This window comes from Petaurus breviceps, unplaced genomic scaffold, assembly GCF_028583685.1.
Source record: "Petaurus breviceps papuanus isolate PSGF00001 unplaced genomic scaffold, PetGlider_PUasm1.0 37, whole genome shotgun sequence".
Classification (NCBI taxonomy): domain Eukaryota; kingdom Metazoa; phylum Chordata; class Mammalia; order Diprotodontia; family Petauridae; genus Petaurus; species Petaurus breviceps.
In genome coordinates this window covers 109,478,993-109,498,411 of record NW_027186296.1, presented here as the reverse complement: position 1 = coordinate 109,498,411, position 19,419 = coordinate 109,478,993, and the positions used below count along the sequence as shown (strand labels likewise).

Genomic DNA, 19,419 nt, shown 5'->3' with positions numbered 1-19,419 from the left:
CCACATTAGCAAATCTAGAAGCAGTAGCAAATGACTGCCTGAGCACAGAATAGTATAACTTCATTCAGTTTCACCTCTGCTGAACTTCAAAGCAGCGTCAGACCATTCTAGCTCTGGCCAAGGAATTGGGGCCCTCCCCGTTTGACTCTTCACGCATTTGTGCAAAAGTGTCCTGACAAAGATGGCGCTGGGTCCTGCCTTATAGCATTCTCTAACTGACTGTTAAATGTCCCAGAACACATCAGTCTGTCTTTGCCATGGAGGCAGAGGGGATTGGGGGAGGGGAGGGGAGGTAGCCCCAAGTTAGGTTTCCTGACCCAACTAGTAAGTAGCACATTCTTGCTTTGGGCTTGATCCAGTTACTCAAGAATAGGGGGAAGGAGCAACTTGGCTAAAAATCTGCCCTTCCCTAACAGGAAGGAAGGAACATGCTGCCCTCTTTGCAAACACAACCCCTTCCATACTTCCCATTCGTCTTGGCTCCTAAAGGTCATTTTTAGAGATTGTTTAACAGAAAAAATGACTTGGCTGCTGTTCTTCCTTTGTTTAAATGTTGACCTCTCTTTTTTGTACATTTACAGAATACAGGAGTCAGCCCCACTCCAGAAACTGCTGCTGAGCGTTCTGCCTAGTAAGTTGAAGATCCACTGCATGTTTTTGTCTCTGGAATGTACAAAGTAGGTAAAGGTGGGAGTCCACCCCAGGGGCATTTGTCTGTTCGTTGGCTAGGATGCTTGCTCATAAATGGCTAAACCAATCCCAATACCATATGCTTTATTATCTAGTATGGTTTATTGTACTATGGTGGTAGAGAGCCAGCATTCTATCCTGGACAGAGTGTTGGACTTGGAGTCAGGAAGGTCTGGATCCTGCCTCTGATGCTTACTATTTGTACTTACTGGTTGATCTACTAAATTAGGAATGGGTTGCTATCTGAGCTGGTGAAGGAAATTCTAATGCTGATGAAATGGAAGATCTACATTATATTACCCTATAATATTACCATATGGCAAGCTTGCCTTTAGCCTCTCTACTACTACTAATTTTATATATCTCTATCAATCGATCTATCTATGCATATATAGTCATACACGCATATACTACATTTGGATACATATGTATATACACGTAAATATTATACATATGTTTTTTACATTGTGATGATTTTTAAAATTTGTTACTTTAATATACTTTCATTCACCTCAATTTTTTCATCTTTTAAATGCTAGTTGATAGTGTAGATAAGTGAAGAGTCCAGGGTCATATCTAACTCCAAGACAAATTACTCCCTGTAGCTAGGTCTTGTAAAGCGATAAAATGAAAGGGTTGGACTGGATTATTTCTGAGAGACCTGCTAACTCTGTGTTTCTCAGAAGCATCATTGAGCTCTGCCATATGAATGCAAGGATGTCCCTTTTAATATCTCTGAACCTCTTGTTTCCTCATCTGAAAATGATGGCTTGGAATAGCACAGTCACCAGAGTTCTTCCTAATTCTAACATTCTAAGTTTCCCTGTACCTGTTGCTTGTCTCTTTGAATTTAGAATCATCAAGACAAAATTCCCCTAAATGGGGGCTGCCAGGTCCCAGAGGAGTATGGGATGGGCAACATGGAACTGGTGAGGTTGTCAGAGAGCTGTTGTGGAGGGAAACCCAGATACAGTAGGACTAATTCTGGATATCCCAATGTAAACCGGGAACCAAGAAATGAAGAGTCAAACCTCCATAGAAAGGAGACACAAGATTTAGAATGGCCACTTACCAGTTCTTTAATAGTCTCCTAAATGGTTTCTTTGTCTCTAGTTTATTCCACTCCCCCAGTCCATCTCACCTCATTCATCTTCCCCAAATAGAAACTGATTCTCTGTTCAGAACCTGTCTGCTGTTCCTCAAGGTTAATATGTTCTAAATTGTCCTGACTGACAGCAAGGTGATTTTCCCCTCTAAATTATGATGCATAACTCCTAAGGTACCATTCTTCAATCAGTCAGTAAACATTTATTAAGTCCTTACTATGTGTCAGGTACTATGTGCTAAGTACCAGAGATAAAAACCTAAAGCAAAACCAGACCCTGCCCTGAGAGAACGTGCATTCTAACTGGGGGCACACAAGATAGATACAGAATAGTAGGAAGGTAATCTCAGAAGGAAAGGCACCAGCATCTGGGAAGACCAGGAAACACTTCCTGCACAAGGCTGGCATTTGAGCTGAGTTGAAGAAAACCAGAGAAGCTAAGAGGCAGAGGTGAGGAGGGAAAGCATGGTAAACGGTCTTTCTATTCTACCCCGTGGTCTCATTCTTCACAGTGACTATTTCAAACCAATGAGTGCTGGGTTTGGATTCAGATGATCTGGGTTCAAATTCTGACTCTGCCACTCATAACCTGCATGACCTGGGGCAAGTTGGCTTAACCTTCCTGGTCCTCAGTTTCTTAACCTGTCAAATAAGGGGGTGGGACCAAATGACTTCTGTGTTTCCCTCCAACGCTACATCTGTGATTCTTTGATGTTATGAGTCCGGAGCTCCCACACTTGGCTTAGCCTCCCACTTCACTGAGAAGGCTGATAGGAGTTCCCTCTAATTCTTGCATTCCTTACACCCACTCTTTCCTCCTTTCCAGTGATCACAGAGGAAGAGCTGTTCCTACTCCTTGCTAAAGCTAATCCCTCTACCTCATAGATTCTTAACATGGGGGGGGGGGAGTTGTGAACTTTTTGTAAGAAATATTTTGCTAACTGTATTTTAATATAATTGCCACCATCTTTAGTTCTTAAGTGGCATAAGTCTCACTCAACAGTAGATTTTACTCATCATGGTCACTAGATGGCACTCAGGACCCTTTTTTAATTTGTTCAGTTTTTTTTTTTTTTTTCAGTTGTGGTTGATTCTTCCTGACCCCACTTGGTGTTTTCTTGGCAAAGATACTAGAATGGTTTGCCATTTCCTTCTCCAGCTCATTTTATAGATGAGGAAACTGAGGCAGATGGGGTTTGTCCAGGGTCATACAGTAGGTGTTTGAGGTCAGATTTGAACTCAGGGAGATGAGTCTTTCTGACTGTAGGCCAGGTGCTCTGTGCACCATGGCACCACCTAGTCTCCCCCCTTTTTGATCTAGGGACTCTAGAAAGCCCAGGTGCCAGTGGGAGCAAATGATTTTAACAGCTCTTGTCTAAAAGGATTGCAAAAGGGAAAGGAACTCAGATAATGGGCCTAGAACTGAGAGGCCTGAATTCTAGAGCCATCCCTGATGCTATCTGAGCTCCCCAGGGTCTCAGTTATGTCATCTGTAAAATGAGGATGGTAACTTATACCCCTCAGGGCATGGATCAGGACTAAATAACCTAGAGCAATCCCTTCAGCTGGTAAAAACTACCTAGAAAAGTGGTAGACTAGGATGAAATCAGCTGGTGTACTTGAAATTGTAAAGTGCTAGGTAAGTTTAAGGGCAGCTAGGGGCACCATAGTGCACAGAATGCCGGGCATGGAGTCAGGAAGACTCATCTCCACCTACTAGCTGTGTGACCCTGGGCAAGTCCTTCACCCTGTTTGCCTCAGTTTCCTCATCTATAAAATGAGCTGAAGAAGGCAGAGCACTCCAGTATCTTTGCCAAGAAAACCCAAATGGGGTCACAAAGAGTCAGACAAATGACAAACAGAAAAATGACTCAACAACAGATAAGCTTAAGCTATTGTTATTTAATAACAGAACAGGTAAACTAATTTAATAGGAAAACATTCATTATTACACTTCCTTCCTGCATTCCCCACCCACTCTTTCCTCTATTCCACTGAACATTCTTGTGTGGGGCTAGCCTTGGAACCAAGAAGACTGAGGACTCGGGTCCTTCCACTTACACATACAGATCTCTGTGATCACAAATGTTCCCTTCCCCCTTCCCCTGTGACCATGGACTCTCTGTGCTACCAAACAATTTTTTTTCCCCTGAGGCTGTGACTTCAGAATTATTGATTTGTATTGACAAGAGGAATTTTTGCACTGAGAATGCCCCTTGTTGATGAAGTCACAGATCTAGTTTAAAAAAAAAAAAGATTGCCTTCAGTGTAATCTTCCCAACAAACAATTAAGGGCTGGATTCATTTTATAATAACCATATTCCTGGAATTATAACCTACAAATAAATGGAACTTAACATCCAAATGCCAGCTCCTTTGCATAACTTTCCCTGCTGCTCGTAATTAGTGATAATCATTTCCCCCCTCCAACCTTACTTTAGTTTTAAACCCTTCTGATGAACTCCTCCCATATGGCTGTTTTGAATGTGCAAACTTGTCTCACATAGCTTAAATTCTTTCTTGAATTGAACTAGAGTTCCAAGCTTCAGTATTCAGTCGGGATCACTGCTTCCCAGCCACTAACTTTTACTTTAAGAAACTAAAATGGATTTTACTATTTTTCTTCACATTTGGTTTCTATTAAAACTAACACTCTAATACTAAAGATTGACATGTGCAATACACAGTCCAGGCATGGGGGGGGGGGGGGGATGTATCTAAACAAGACATAAGATTTGCCTTCATAGAACTTATAGTCTCTAGTACAGGGGATCTTTTGGAGCAACCAAGTGAAGGAGTACTGGGCCTGTAGTCATGAGGACCTCTCGAATCTGTCTTCAGACACTAGCTGTGTGTGACCCTGGGAGAGTTACTTAATCCCACCTGCCTAAGTTTCCTCTTCTATAAAATGAGCCTGAGAAGGAAGTGGCAAACCACTTCAGTATCTCTTCTAAGAAAACCTCAAAATGGGGTCATGAAGAATTGGACACAATTGAACAACCACAATAGGCGTTCTTAATCTAGAATCCATGTTTTTTCAAATTTTTTGATAATTATCAAAATATAATTGGTTTTCTTTATATTTCCATACATTTTACTTTAAGCATTTAAAAACTTTATTCTGAGAAAGGGTCCATGGACTTTATCAAACCACCAAAGTGTTTCATGAAACAAAAAACATTTAAGAACCCCAGTTCTAGAAGGAATATATGACATGTATGCAAATTGGTTTGATGAATCTGCATAATTCTTGCATATAGCTTATATTCATAGAGTTCTGTGTGAGGTCCTGGGGGAAAGGTCATTATTATTTTTTTTTTTGGCTTTTTGGAGGGGGAAGGCAGGGCAATTGGGGTTAAGGGACTTGCCCAAGGTCACATGGCTAGTAAGTGTTAAGTGTCTGAGGCCAGATTTGAACTCAGGTCCTCCTGACTCCAGGGCCAGTGCTCTATTCACTGTGCCACTTAGCTGCCCCATGGAAAAGGTCATTATTGATAAGAGACAAATAAAGGAAAGCTCTTCGGAAGAAGTGACATTTAACTTGGGTAGGGAAGAACCCAACAAAGAGTGAGGGAGCTTGAAGGGATTTGATACATAGAATGGTAACAAGGGTTTATATTGTAGTGTCAATAGAAGGGAAGGATGGATGCAAGAAACACTGTAGAGATGAAATCAACAGGACTGGATATTTAACCAGAAATGAGATGAAAGAGAGGGAAGAGTAAAAAATATTATCACGATTTCACAGAGGGACTTCTAGGTGAATAGTCAATAGTTGAACCTCTATTGGAAGTAGTAAAATCAGAAGGAAGAAAAGGTTTAAGATGAAAGATGATAGGGGGTAGCTAGGTGGTGCAGTGGACAGAGCACTGGCCCCGGAATCAGGAGAACCTGACTTCAAATCTGACCTCATATACTTACCAGCTGTATGACTGTAGCAGCAAGCACCAAGCATACCCAGGATGGCTGCCAGCACAGGTTCCTAGATCTGCTTTTCTAAAGGAAATCAACTCCAAAGGGGTTACTTTAATCAAACATATATCATTTACCTAGTTCAGGGGGAAAAGGTCAGCACCCCGAATTTCAGAGAATACAAGCACAAGTTACAAGCAGACAAAAAAATACAGAGAAATAGATCAGCAGACAGGGCTTCCAGCTGTCTGACCATTACATCCATACCTAGTTAGTTACCAGAGAGGGAAGCACCAACATCTGGGTTTTCAAAGCTGGGGAAGGGGATGGGGGGGGGGGGCTCAACAGCTGCCCAGAGTCTCATCTGGCCAAATCACACAACTCTTCCCAAAGTGAGCCCCAAAGCAAAATCTCACATCAGGGTATATATAGCCTTCTCCTGGCTCAGAGAATGTTACAACCCTCTTGACCCACTGCCCAATCACAAAGTAACAAGATATGGGCATTCCTGAAAAACAAGCCTCCCACCACAGGCTCCATGTGACCACATTCAGCCTATGAGGGGGCAGAGTATATTTTTAAATCAGGGAAGGTTCTCAGAGTCACTTAGGCCTATCAAAGGGCCAAGGGGCAGGGAAGATCTTCAGATTCCCATTCCCATTACAGTGACCCTGGTCAAGTCACTTAACCCCAATTGCCTCAACAACAAAAGATGAAAGATAAGATAGGTTATGTTAAGTTTGAAGTTACTAAAGTAGCAGTCTTTTCAGAATCAAGTGTTGAGTTGTAATCAATTAATCAGTTAATGAATATAGCACCAACCTGATAGTTGATATTCACAGCACTGATGGCAGCTATGAATATCCCAGCATAGGTCTGAATTACAAAATGTAACAGACTCTCCATATAGAAGACAGATGTAAAACATTTATTCAGACACCAGAAAGCCAAACCCTAATACCAGAAAACTGAATTCATCGTAGCAATAAAAAAATCTATACACAGTAGCACTGCAGAGAGCAACACCATCCCAAAGCCTTCCCACAAACACTCACAAACCTAGCTGTCTCCTTGCCTGTGTACTCTCTCCTCCCTCCATTCTAACGGCTCTGATTCCCAGCTTCCTGCTCTACCCATTCAGCAAACTCCTCCCACCACAGGCTCATGTGATTACATTCAGCCTATTAGGGGACAGGGAAGATCTTCAAATTGCCATTACCATTACAGTGAGCTAAAGCCAAACTAGAAGAAAATATAGAGACCAAAAGAACATACCTAATGCTATCATGGTAGCTCTAATCCTGTTCATTTAGTTTTGTTTTTTTTTTAACGAGCAGACAAAAGGAAAGACATTGTCACAAGATAGCCATCATTTCTTGGACTAATTCCTAATATAAATGGCCACCTTGACTAAGAGACAGAAAGAACCAAGAAAGCCTCTGCCAATAAATAGAGTCAATGCTCAACGTTCACAGGTTTAACTTTTGTCACTTCAAGCATTCCTATGATTTTATTGGTAACTTAATTTCTTTTGCATTGGCAACCCTGCATATTCATACCTATGTGCAGTAGAGAAAAAATGAAAAGTGTGATGCATAGAGCTACTGGTATCTTACTAGGTGCTTCCCTGGTCTTGTTCATTCTACTGTTGTAAAAATTTCCCCATACATTCATTGCATATTTTCATTGTTTGCCTTTAAAACTCAAATTTTGTCTTGAAATTATTTCCCCAAAGTGTAGTGCAAGTCCTTTTAGCTCTAAGCCCAAGTATGCAGAATCAGGCTTGGTGAAAAAATAAAGGTGTTAGATAAACTTCATACTACAATGTCTGCAGCTGCTGTTAGCCACTGTTGACCACAAGTTTAATGTTAATGAACTGACAGTTTGTCATATTTTCCCCCAAAAAAGTATTTATGATACTATAGATTTCATGTGTAATTAAAGTGAATAGTGTCTGAATTCAATGGGGTTTTTTTTATATGTTAGCACAAGTGGTCATGGAATTCTAGGGAATTACTAAAAATGCTTTGCTTATTACCAATTTTATTTTGTATACTGCATTTTATGAGTTATTTCATGATTACTATGTTAGGAAAAGTGTATAATCATCAGAATTAATGCTTTGTTATAAAGAATTGCATGCAGAAAAGTATCTTGTCAATCTCTAGCAAAAGATTATCTAGGCATAGCTAGGTGGTGCAGTGAATAGAGCACCAGCCCTGGAGTCAGGAGGACCTGAGTTCAAATCCAGCCTCAGACACTTAACACTTACTGGCTGTGTGACCTTGAGCAAGTCACTTAACCCCAATTGCCCTGCCTTCCCCCCTCCAAAAAAGAAAAAAAAAAGAAAAGAAAGATGATGGATGTTTGCTAGGAATAGTGCCTCATGAAACAACCAAAGAAAAGTAATGGGGGAAAATGAGTTGTTAGAGGTTTGTGGTGAGATCCAGCTGGACAGAGGAAGACACAAACAGACACGAAATGGAACAGATCGGCCAACTTTTCTAAAGTGAGCTCTTCTCATCATTTACAAATGTAGAGATGACATAGCTGAATTCTACTACCTTAGTATCTGCTGTACTATGCAAGGAAATAATGTTGCATGTAAGAAGCTATAATTGGGAAAAAGCAGCTAGACCTGGACAAATGTGAAGAAATCAATGCTGGAGGCAACATCATTTTAAAGGTTCTTAGGGATTAATTTTTTAAGGTATCTTCTGAAGGAAAAGGTTCCAAAGTGAATGAAAAATATCCCCAAATTCACCAATCGGTCTATTCCTGGCTGGTATGGCTTAAAATCTCTAAGTATTTGGTAATGGATATTTGAAAATAAGTTGCTTGAGAGCATGCATTTTGGCAGGTTTCTTTCCTTGCCTCATCCCCAGTACCTAGTGATGTGGGAATGGCAATAGGTTATACAGGGGGGCTCTAATCAATGACCAGAGTCCCCAAGTCTGGAAGGAATTCACTAGGCTCAAGCATACTTTGAAGTCAAGATTGTAAAAGTTTATTGTTATGCTTTACAGTGGACAGGGGTTCTTAGGGAACCTGCAAACTTAAAGAAGACATAGGCATAGTTTTTAAGGAGTCAAGACAGTAAATCAGATGTCAATTATGCTAACTAGGTGAGTAAGGGTGGGATTAGGGAGGAGTTAAGGAGTGGTCAGTGCTTATAGGAACATGAACTTTTAATGTCAACTGCTCAGGCATAATTCACTGGGAAATAGACCAACAGGGGGCTACCTGGAGGTGTGGTTTTTGACTTGAAACATCACTAAGTCAGCTAGTGGTCAAGACTGACTGAGAAGTGCCTAGTCTGTCTCCCATCAGTGTCATATTTGACAAGATGGATGTTGGGAACCAAGGCTAATGTATATTAGTATATAATTGGTGTATGATTGGCTAAGGAGTTAACCTATAGATAGTGCATTGAAGGATTCATAGGTACAGCTGGCCACTTTACTAAGGGGAGATAACATTTGCCTATGTTAAAATGCTTATAGATGGTTTAGTGAAGGATTCATAGGTGTCGCTTGTTATTGTTCCAAGTGGAGATAAACATTTCATGAGTTGTTGCTGGGCAGAGTGCTGGCAGGGGGAAGGGGCGGAGTTAGTGCTCTGAGGCTGGGGAGGGGGAAATGTGATTTTACAAATTGATTTTACAAACTGATGTTACAAACTGATATTACAAATTGATTTTACAAACATTGATACCAAGCACACCATCACTAACATGGTGGCTTACACATAGTAGGAACTTAAATGCTTGAGTTGAGTTCAAATGAAATTTAGCTACTCATGGGGCCACCTTCTCTATCAAAGGAGTCTATTGGTACTTCTAAATGAAAATGATTATTTTATCTTATAGACATTTCATATTCCTGTATGAAATTTTCTAGAACAAATGGATGTGTGTTTATTCTTTAACTAGTAACATGCTTTCTCTTCCTGTCTTAAATTAAAAAAAAAAAAACTGATACTAATCTGACTTTTTCAAAACTACAATCTTCTAAATCTGACTTTTTCAAAATGAAAATCTTTGTAGCTCATATTCACCCAATATCCATGCGGTGAAGAGAGAGTCAGAGATGGCTCCAGGGGATTCCACTGGTTTGGAGAATGAAAGACAGATTTACAAAAGCGTTTTGGAAGGCGGAGACATTCCTCTCCAGGGATTAAGTGGTCTCAAGCGGCCGTCCAGCACAGTTTCCACTAAAGGTAATTGGGTGAGGATGGTCAGTTTTTATTTCTCCTGCATACAAAGAATGGAAATGACAGTTGTGATTGATCCTAAAGCAGTGAGAAGTTCTGACTGGTCCAGATGCCTATCCAAACCTTTTGAGACCTCTTGTGTCATATCCCCTGATATGCTTTCTGATGGCAGCAGATTTTCTTTCTCAGTCCCCTAGCTTTACCATTCTCTCTTAAAAAAAAAAAATAAATAAACCTCTCTGAAACCAGCTGAGTGTCCTTTTCCCCAGAAACACCCAGTGGGAGTGGGGGTTGGGGGAATGGTTTTTTTTTTAGTCACCCCATTTGCACCTGCTTTGCAGCTCAGTTATTTTTATGTTGCTTTCTGACACCAAGTGAAAGAGATGCATTGATAAGAAATGAGCATGTGACCTCTCCTTTCTTCCCTGCTTCCAGCTTTTAACCTAATAGGTTGTGTTTATTTTATTCTGCATGCTTACCAGTGGATCGTAAAGGTGGGAATGCTCATATGATTTCCTCTTCTTCAGTTCATAGCCGAACCTTTCATGCTAGTGATGTGTTAGGCCCTATGTGTAAACATAAGAAGCCCCTGTCAGCAGCAAAAGCCTGCATTTCTGAGATTCTCCCTTCCAAATTCAAACCCAGGCTGTCAGCTCCAAGTGCTCTCTTGCAGGAAAAGAAGAGTGTCCTGTTGCCCTCGGAGAAGGCTCAAAGCTATGAAAACCTTTGTAGCTCCCCAGCTTCAGATGATCCCAAAAGAACACCTCCCTTGCAGGGAGGAGGAAGCATTGAAAACCTTCTCATGCGGGTGAAGAAAGAGTATGGCGCCAAGTCTGGCAGCACCCAGAGCCTGCAGGATTATGGGGCCAATGCCAGGAAGTATTGCCCCCTCTCCAGAAAGGGGGGTAGTGAATTCACGATGCTTTACAAAAATATGCACCACATCAACCGAACTGGGCTCCACCTGGGCTCCATCTCCTCCTCCAGCGTCCGGGACCTGGCATCCCATTTTGAGTCCAGCAACCTGGCAGAGGCCAGGGGAGAGCTCAGCCTCAGCCAGGAGAGCTCCGAGCACATTCCAAAACACACAGTTTCTTCACGGGTCACAGCATTTGAGCAGCTGATCCAGCGGTCCCGTTCCATGCCGTCCCTGGACTTATCAGGCCGATTAAGCAAGTCTCCTGTGCCGCTGCTGGCCCACAGTGGTCTGAGTGCGGCCCGCTCTGCTGAATCTCTCCTAGAATCTCCCAAGCTGCTCCACAGGGTGAAGGGAATCACAGAGCATCCCATGGTGGCCTATGCTTCGCCCTCCTCTAGCAATATGGAAGGTCCAGCTTTGAATCTTAGGGCCCTTCTACCTTCTGACCCTCCCTCAGCCTTCTTGGATGAGCTTGACCATCTTTCCACTGTCTCCAATGACAGTCGGGAGGGTAGCACCAGCAGTGTGCACAGTGACTCCCAGAAGCATAGGCACAACAAATGCAAGGGCAGCTGTCCAGCGTCTTACACCCGCTTCACCACCATCCGGAAGCACGAGCAGCAGCAGCAGGCCTCCAGGAGCCCTGGCTGGAAAGTGGACGTGGGAGGGGACAAGAACGCTGTCCTTAGAAACATCTACCTCATGGGCCCCCTGCCTTTCAGGTTGAAAAAGCCCCTCCAGTACCATTCCCAAAAGCCACTGCACAGTGACTCTTCTAGCCCAACAATGCGCCAGAGAGCAGAATCCCAAACTCATCCCCTTGGGCATGAACTCAGCCGGGAAGGGGAAGGGAAGCCCTCTGTTCCCAAGCGCCAGTCATCACTCCGTGTCCTGGAAAGGCTTAGCCAGGTCTCAGAACCCTCTCCAAAAAGAGCTGTGATGCCAGAAGACTATCTGGGCACCCTTAAACCCAGCAGCTTGGGCCCATGTTTAGGTCCCAGCTTGGATAGGAACAACAACCCGCAAAATGACCTTGGAACACCCCCCCGAGGTGGCTTTTTGTCTCCTTTACCAGTGTGACTTCATCCGTCTATCCCCCCTTGCTTGCTTTGTCCCCCTCCTTCCTTGTTCCTTGATGCTTGTCTCCTGGTCTGTTGATTATCACCTCTGTGTTTTGCTTGGCGTTTAATCATGGCTAATAGTGGCTGCCCCTTCTGAACAAAAAACAAAAAAAAAGAAGAAGAAAATGCATCTATTATCCATAGAATTATCACCAAACCCTACACTGAAAGAAAAATTGGCCACTTAGATTGCATGAGGACCAATCTCCAGGGGAATTCTGGAGATTCCTGTTATTTGCCTCTTTTCACTTGAATGAGGAGCAGCCTCTCATGTTGGCCCATGTGTGTGAATGTATACTTTGTCCCAATAAGACCATATAGGTCTTATTAGTGGGGATGCTCGTGAAAGGAGATGCCCTGTTTTTATCTCCTTTCTCAATTCACTGGTTTCCTCTATTATCAAATGACTCAACAGGTGGATCCCAAAAGGGGTGGGAGGGAGACGTAGAGGGAAGGAGGGGAAACCTAATATTTAATCAGTTAGATATTTAATCTTTTTTATCAAAAAGATTTTATCAAAAACCAATATTTTGATACTTTACCTTCCCTATATTCAATCAGTTTAATATTCATGAAAATGTCTTAAAACTTCTATCATGGGAGAGTGTATAGATCGCCAGAAACATTTGCCCCTGCCTGGGTTTTTGGAAAACAATCTCTGTGTGTTTTAACTCTGTCTGCTATGTTGTTTTGAAGATTCAGAATCCCCTCGGCACTTCACCCCAGCTGAGTACTTGGAAAGTACTGAAGATTTTATTCGAAGGCGTCATGATGACAAAGAGGTTAGTCCCATCCTAAAGTCTCAAAGCTTTTCTGAGGTAAAAATGGAAAAAGATACCAAATACTTGGCAGATTCCGTACCAGCCTATCTTTGTCTACAGAAGTAATTTCACTTCAAAGTGCAGGTGGGGATTTCAATGTTGCCAATTAGCTCTTCTTCCAAACCTTATATGTAATTTAGGCCAAATAACTTCCCCTCACCAAACAGTGGAAATATTAAGATGACTATTCACAGCTATGACATGATAGAAAATATTGGTGTTCAGTCCTAAATGCAGATCTTGGGTGTAAAAAATTGCAAGGAAGAGCCCTTCTGGTGTTACCTTTCTTCATGGCTTCCCACCCCTCTGGTAGAAGGTGAGGGGAACACTTTAAGTCCAATCCCTTTCTTTGTCTTTCCCCACTTCTGTATTTAGAGGGCTGGCATATAATAGAGTATAATAGTAGAGGAAGCAATAATAACAACAAAACTAGTTTGGGAAGATAACCCGTAACCCAGCAGAGAAGACATGCATAGATTACAGCAAACTTAAGTAAGAGAGGGGGAAAAAGAGATGCTGGCACTTTTCACTTTGGTTCATCTAAGAATTTAGAAATAACATTACTGTGGAGAATGGGGCAGAGGGTTTTGGGAAGCAAATGATTGTGGAGTGGTTCATAGTGGTGAGTCAGCATAAGGTGCCTGCCAGGTAAAATTACTGCAGCTGTCTAATAAGGGAGAAATTATTGGGTGAGAGGTAAAGGTGATCTCATCTGTGCTTACCACCAGTCAGATGGTATGCTTCTATGGTTGCTCTGGGTTTTACTTGTCACTGTAGCAGCATGGCTAAAATGATATACCAGTAGTTGACCCACAAATATGATGAAAGGATTTGCACAAAACTACAAGTACACACTTACGAATGTGTTGAGAGTGGCACCTGACCCCCCTGGACCTCAGTATCCTTATCTGTAAATTAAGAAGTAAGAGGTGGTGTGATTTACTTTAGTGAATAGAGAGTCAGCCTTGGTGCGTGGGTTCAAAATCTGCCTATGACACATACTAACCACATTTCTTTGGGTAAATCATATAAACTCTCAGAGCCTCAAGCAGCAGTCTTAAGGCCAAGTCGCAAATGAGGACATGACCTGAAGTGGAAGAGATGCATGATTTTTTAGCTCCCTTTCAGTCTTCAAGAGATGCTGGGATAGTGCCATAAGAACAGTTGGGTATTTTGCCCTTTGATAAATTAATGGATAAAAGACAAGCAGACTGATTGAGTTACCTTAGCAAGAATGTCAGAAAATTTGACACACAAAAAACAAGTACATAATATTCAGGAACATGGAGCAAAAACCAGTTTGTTCAGTAATTAAGATTCTTGTTAATTAGATATCTCATAAGAATAGGGATTTTACTTTGGTGAAAGTGTAATTGAAAGTACTTCTATGCATATGAAACCAGTAGGCTCCCATAGTCAAGAATTACATGAGACCTTCAAGGAATTTTGCTATAGTAGAGCTTTGTTGTAATGAGTAATCAGTTCTCAAGTCAGAGTCTTGATATGAAAGCCTGCTATTATTGACATCTTAAGTAAAAGAATTGCTTTTAATCCAGTAGAACAAATGGATAGATTCATATGAACAAATAATTACTATCCCTTTCTTCTTCTTCTTCTTCTTCTTCTTCTTCTTCTTCTTCTTCTTCTTCTTCTTCTTCTTCTTCTTCTTCTTCTTCTTCTTCTGCTTCTGCTTCTGCTTCTTCTTCTCCTTCTTCTGCTTCTTGGAGGGCAATGGGCAATTGGGGTTAAGTGACTTGCCCAAAGTCACATGGCTAGTTTTTGTGTTAAGTGCCTGAGGTCGGATTTGAACTCAGGTCCTCCTGACTCCAGGGCCGGTGCTCTATTCACTGCCCCACCTAGCCTCCCCTATTCCTTTGTAATTTCAAAAAATCTGAAACTTTTAGAAATATTGTTTTATTTTGATGGGTGGTTTGAAAAATTTGTATGTGATGCTCTTAAAGGGCTAAGTATATGTGAATCTTGGGCAGGAAATAAGAAATATAAAGAATTCAATTACAACTTGGTTCTCTTCTTCCTTTTTCCAGGCACAATACAAAAAATTCATGATAAAGGACTTATAATGTGTCATTTCTACATGAACAGAAACCATGAAAATGTATTTGTTGTGTAGTGTAATGTGCATTAGAAAATTTGTAGTAACCTGATTAGTAAATTGATGTTATAATGGACCACCAGGACACAGAGTAATAAGAATGACAATAGTCAGGTAGTTAATGTGCAATTCTTAAGCCCCTACTATGTGCCAGGCACTTTACTAAACCCTGGGGCTACAAAGAAAGGAAAAAAACATCCCTGCTCTTAAAAAGCTTATTATCTAGTGACAGCCAAAATGCTTATCTTATATGATCCTTATCCTGGGAGGTATAAGTTAGTGCAAGTATTATTAACACCACTTTACAGATTAGGAAACTGAGGTTCCAAAGAGTTACATGATGTGCCCAAGGGCCAGGTCACGCAAATATCAATCAATCTGTCATTTAACAAGGATTATTAAGCTCCTGCTATATGCCAGACTCTGTGCTAAGTGCTAGGGATGAATAATTACAAAGTACGAAATAAGTCCTGCCCATAAGGACCTTATATTCTAATACCTAGAAAGGAAAAGAACTGGGCCTGTAAACTTTATCTTCTGAGTTCAGATCCAGTGCTCCTTCCTTTATAGAACAATAGCTTTATTTCTCTTGAACCTTGTTTACTTTAACCAAGAATTCATCTTAATCATCAGATTTTGGTTTTGGAGCACTAACATATGAGATCAACAGGGCCCATACAATTAAAACAAGTTAAATCTCATCCTTTCTAAGTGGTAGTGATATAGTTAGGTCCTGATTAGTGCAAATAGTGAATCCCATGAGGTGGTTGCTTTTATAATTATGAAAAATATGATAACTCGCTCCAGCTCAATGGAAATATGCTCAAAATTCAATTTGAATATTGCAGCCACTTCTGAAGAAGCATTCATTAGGACCAATCCTTATGCTATCTGATACTGTAATCAGTCCTTCTCCAGTGCTGCCTCATGGCAGCAAGATAACCCTGGGCTTTCAAAGACTACACCAATGAAGAGCAAACCCTGGAAGGTCATACCAAGTGGGAGAGGCTTGAGGTCCAAGTCCAGTAATAGACTGTATACCTGTCCTCTGAGGACCAACCTAACTTAAGATAGAGACTCTTGTTAATTAATCACTTGGTCAGCTGCCACCAACTGATGAATTTTTTTCAGCCACAAAAACTCTCAAAGACCATCTACTAATACGTCGAAGGGTTGCAATCTGTATTGGGGAAAAGGCCCCTACATCCATGAAATCAAAGACCCTTGAAGTAGTAAAGGGTTGGGATGAGTCATTCAGTGGGTGACATCTGGCCTGCCATATGACAGGCTCCAGGTTTGACTTCTGATTGATGTTATGGGGTTTGCTTTGACAAAGGGAAAGAAAGTACTAAAAGTGACATAGACAATATTAGCATGGGCTCTGTACAAATCCTTAACACAATGGTGTCATGTTTTACTTGATTGCCTGGGTAAACACAATGCTTATAAGACCAAGGTCAACGGTTTTATCCCTCTGTGGGATGATCACTGTTACTCTGTTGTCTTGTCACCTCAAATCTTCTGATAAGCCCTAGCTAAGCCATTGCACAAAAGAGTATGAAGAGTTTGGATGACTAGGTATAAACACATTCCTACTTCTGGAAAAAGTAATTCAAAACTAATGTTCAATTGATGTGGGTCAGGAATGCCACCTGTATAAGCAAAAGCAATATTGTTGTTATTATTATTGTTGTTGTTAGTTGTACTTGTAGAATATTTTATCTCATTTAGAACACTTTTGTTATTTCCCTTATTTTATCTCTAGATCAGTGGTGTCAAACTCAGATAGAAACAGGGACCACTAAACCATACATAAGGATCCCTCTGGGCTACATGTTGACTCAGAAAACCACATATCAACATTATCTATGTTCTATTATAGTTTTCATTTATTTTTAAAAATATTTCCCAATTACATTTTAATCTGGGTCCAACTGCAGTCAGGAGTGATATTGGTTGCAATGTGGCTTAATGGGCTATGTTTTTGACACCTCTGGTCTTATGGAGAGCAAAGCCTCCCAGCAATTTTGCTTTTGTTTGTGTGATTTCTTTTCATTTTGTTTTACATTGCAAAAAAAAATTAGATTTCATTAAGTGATTAGCTTTATCAGGTTTTCTTCAAGTATTGATCAGTTAAGTTTAATCCACTATGCTAGCCAGATAGGTTTCCACAGCCTCTTTTTCCTCAGGTGTTTTTGCTGGCAGTTTTCACATTCCCAGAACCAGATATTTCATTGTCCATTTTATGCAATTTCATGGCAGAAACTTTTAGCGGACCAGAGACGGCTTAAGCGTGAACAAGAAGAAGCTGATATTGCAGCTAGACGGCACACGGGTGTTATTCCAACCCACCATCAGTTTATCACTAATGAGCGGTTTGGGGACCTCCTAAATGTAGACGATACAGCAAAGAGGAAATCTGGGTTAGAGGTCTGTTGGAGTTACCTCTGTTTGCTGCTTGACCCAAAGCCGTACTTGCCTCCCATCATGTTGCCCTATAGGCCAACATTAGTTCTTCAAGCAGCATCTTTCATACTGGCTTTATTTAGGCTTGCTTTGGCTCTCTCGTGGCTGGTCAATGGAAGCAATCTCTATGACATTGGGGGCTGTGTATGTTAAAGCATGCCTTGCTGAGATCTGCTGGTGCACCCTTCAATGCATGCCTTTAAGCATCAGCTATCTTTACAAGCCCAGGCCTGCATCATATCGCTATGGTACTGTTTTGTCTCTGCATTCTGCTTAGAATCTGTATGTCTTGTTGATCCTGGTGTGTGAATACCTTCCAGTTTGGCCATTTGTAATTTATGCCTTTGATCAGATGGTCCAGTGAAACTTGGGCAGGGCTATGCTATAGAAAATTATCTGGAGAATTCAAGAATTTTCCTGAATATCTGTTTGCATTTAAATTGCCCAACTGTAGAATTCATCAAAGAGTTGGGACAGGTCCAGAAAGTAGTAACAACTCTAGAAAAAGGTTTGCATGGTTGCTTTGTTCCTAAATACCTAAAATTTTAAAGGCAACAAGATTTAATCCTTACAGAAGAGACTATGAAGGGAGTCTCCTTAAGGTGATTTTCTGAAGATCTCATAGTCTTCCAAACACTAAGTGATTCAATTCTATGTGCCATGCTTCACGACTTTCAAATAGCCCTGCCAAAGATGACTGGTTTCCATTTAAAAAATATTAATGGCAGAAGTGACTCTAAAAGTTTGATTGGGGGAGGAGAAGGATTTTTCAACGTGAGTTACTGTATTGTTGGAAGTATGGATGAAATCATGTTAGGAAAAGAGACGTCACTGTGAAGACATAAAATAAAATGGATGAAGGATAAGAGATACATGGAGGGAAGAAAGGATGGAAGGAGGAAGAAAATAAAGGGATAAAGGAAGTAGGAATGATGGGAAGGAGAAGTTGAGGAGGGCACCAAGGAAGAGGACATCAAAGTGATGAGTGCAAAATGAAATGAAATGGAAGAGGAGAGATGGAAGATGGATGATGTAGAAAATGTGGCTGACTCTCTAATGGGTCCATGCCTAGAGGCAGAAGAGGGGATAGCTACCATGCTATAGTTGCAGAAGAACCAGTTTTGGCCTCCGGGTTTCTGAATGTCCTGGTGATGGATTTTTAAAAATTTAAAAATCTATCTTTCATTCTACAAGCCTATCCTAATGACAATATACATGCATTCACATAACCAAAAAAGGTTTTCTGTAGGCTAAGCTTGAGCAAACTTTTCTACCCTCATTTATTTTCCTACCTATGTCTTGCCCGTATTTTGGGGGAGGAAAGATTTAGCTCCTCATCTAAACACCAATTCTCCTCTGATGGTGCTGCAGGAGCCAGTCTGAGGACTTGCACAGAGAAATTAACATATATATATATATATATATAAGCTTATTTAGTGAAGTCACCTTTGAAGATATATTAGTATTAGTCAGACTGGGGAGTAGGCAGGCCTTCCAGATAAGGAAACTTGTGCAGGGGATAGCAAATAGGTTTGTCTGATCAAGAGATGACCCTCAATGAAGAGTTATAAAATCTGGGTTTAGTTCTTGACTGCCATTAAATCACTGTAATCTCAGGCAAGTTGTTTCATCCACCTTGGCCTCAGTGTCTTCATTTGTAGAATAAAAGGGTTAGACTACATGACCTTTGAGATTTCTTCCAGCTCTAATGTTCTGTCATTCTAGAAATTAGAAAGTATAGTAAGAGATGAAGGCAGTTATGAGGAAGGGTCAGGAGTATTAATGAACAGCCTTAAACCCACAGTTAGGAATTTGGATTTGAAATGAGAGATGGGTGAGAGTCCCTGCACAGTTCCACAAGAGAAATAATTTGGTTGAAATGTTTCTCTTCTTATGTGTAGGATAGATTGAAATGAAGAAGGGCAGCAGTCAGGTCATAAAGAAGGTCGTAATTGTGGAAATGCAGAGGATCAGCTCTGAAATGCAGCATGGCAAAGTAGATATCGCATTGGCTCCAGAATTTGGAGACCTGGCTTCAAATCCCTCCTCTGATAATTATA

General features: G+C 41.1%; 1 protein-coding gene across 18 annotated transcripts in view; it reads left to right on the top strand.

Annotated features, from left to right (window-relative positions):
• SORBS1 (sorbin and SH3 domain containing 1) overlaps positions 1-19,419 on the top strand; it is a 149,608-nt gene that overhangs the window by 101,066 nt on the left and 29,123 nt on the right. For 11 of the 18 annotated variants that reach the window (XM_069099291.1, XM_069099290.1, XM_069099286.1 and 8 more), the window contains 4 exons: positions 582-631; positions 9,753-9,925; positions 12,656-12,741; positions 17,156-17,323. In XM_069099291.1, coding sequence (XP_068955392.1) covers positions 582-631; positions 9,753-9,925; positions 12,656-12,741; positions 17,156-17,323 — 477 coding nt within the window. Of the gene's footprint in view, positions 1-581; positions 632-9,752; positions 9,926-10,401; positions 11,893-12,655; positions 12,742-17,155; positions 17,324-19,419 lie in introns of all 18 variants that reach the window. The other 7 variants (XM_069099294.1, XM_069099293.1, XM_069099283.1 and 4 more) reach the window with 2 other exon arrangements.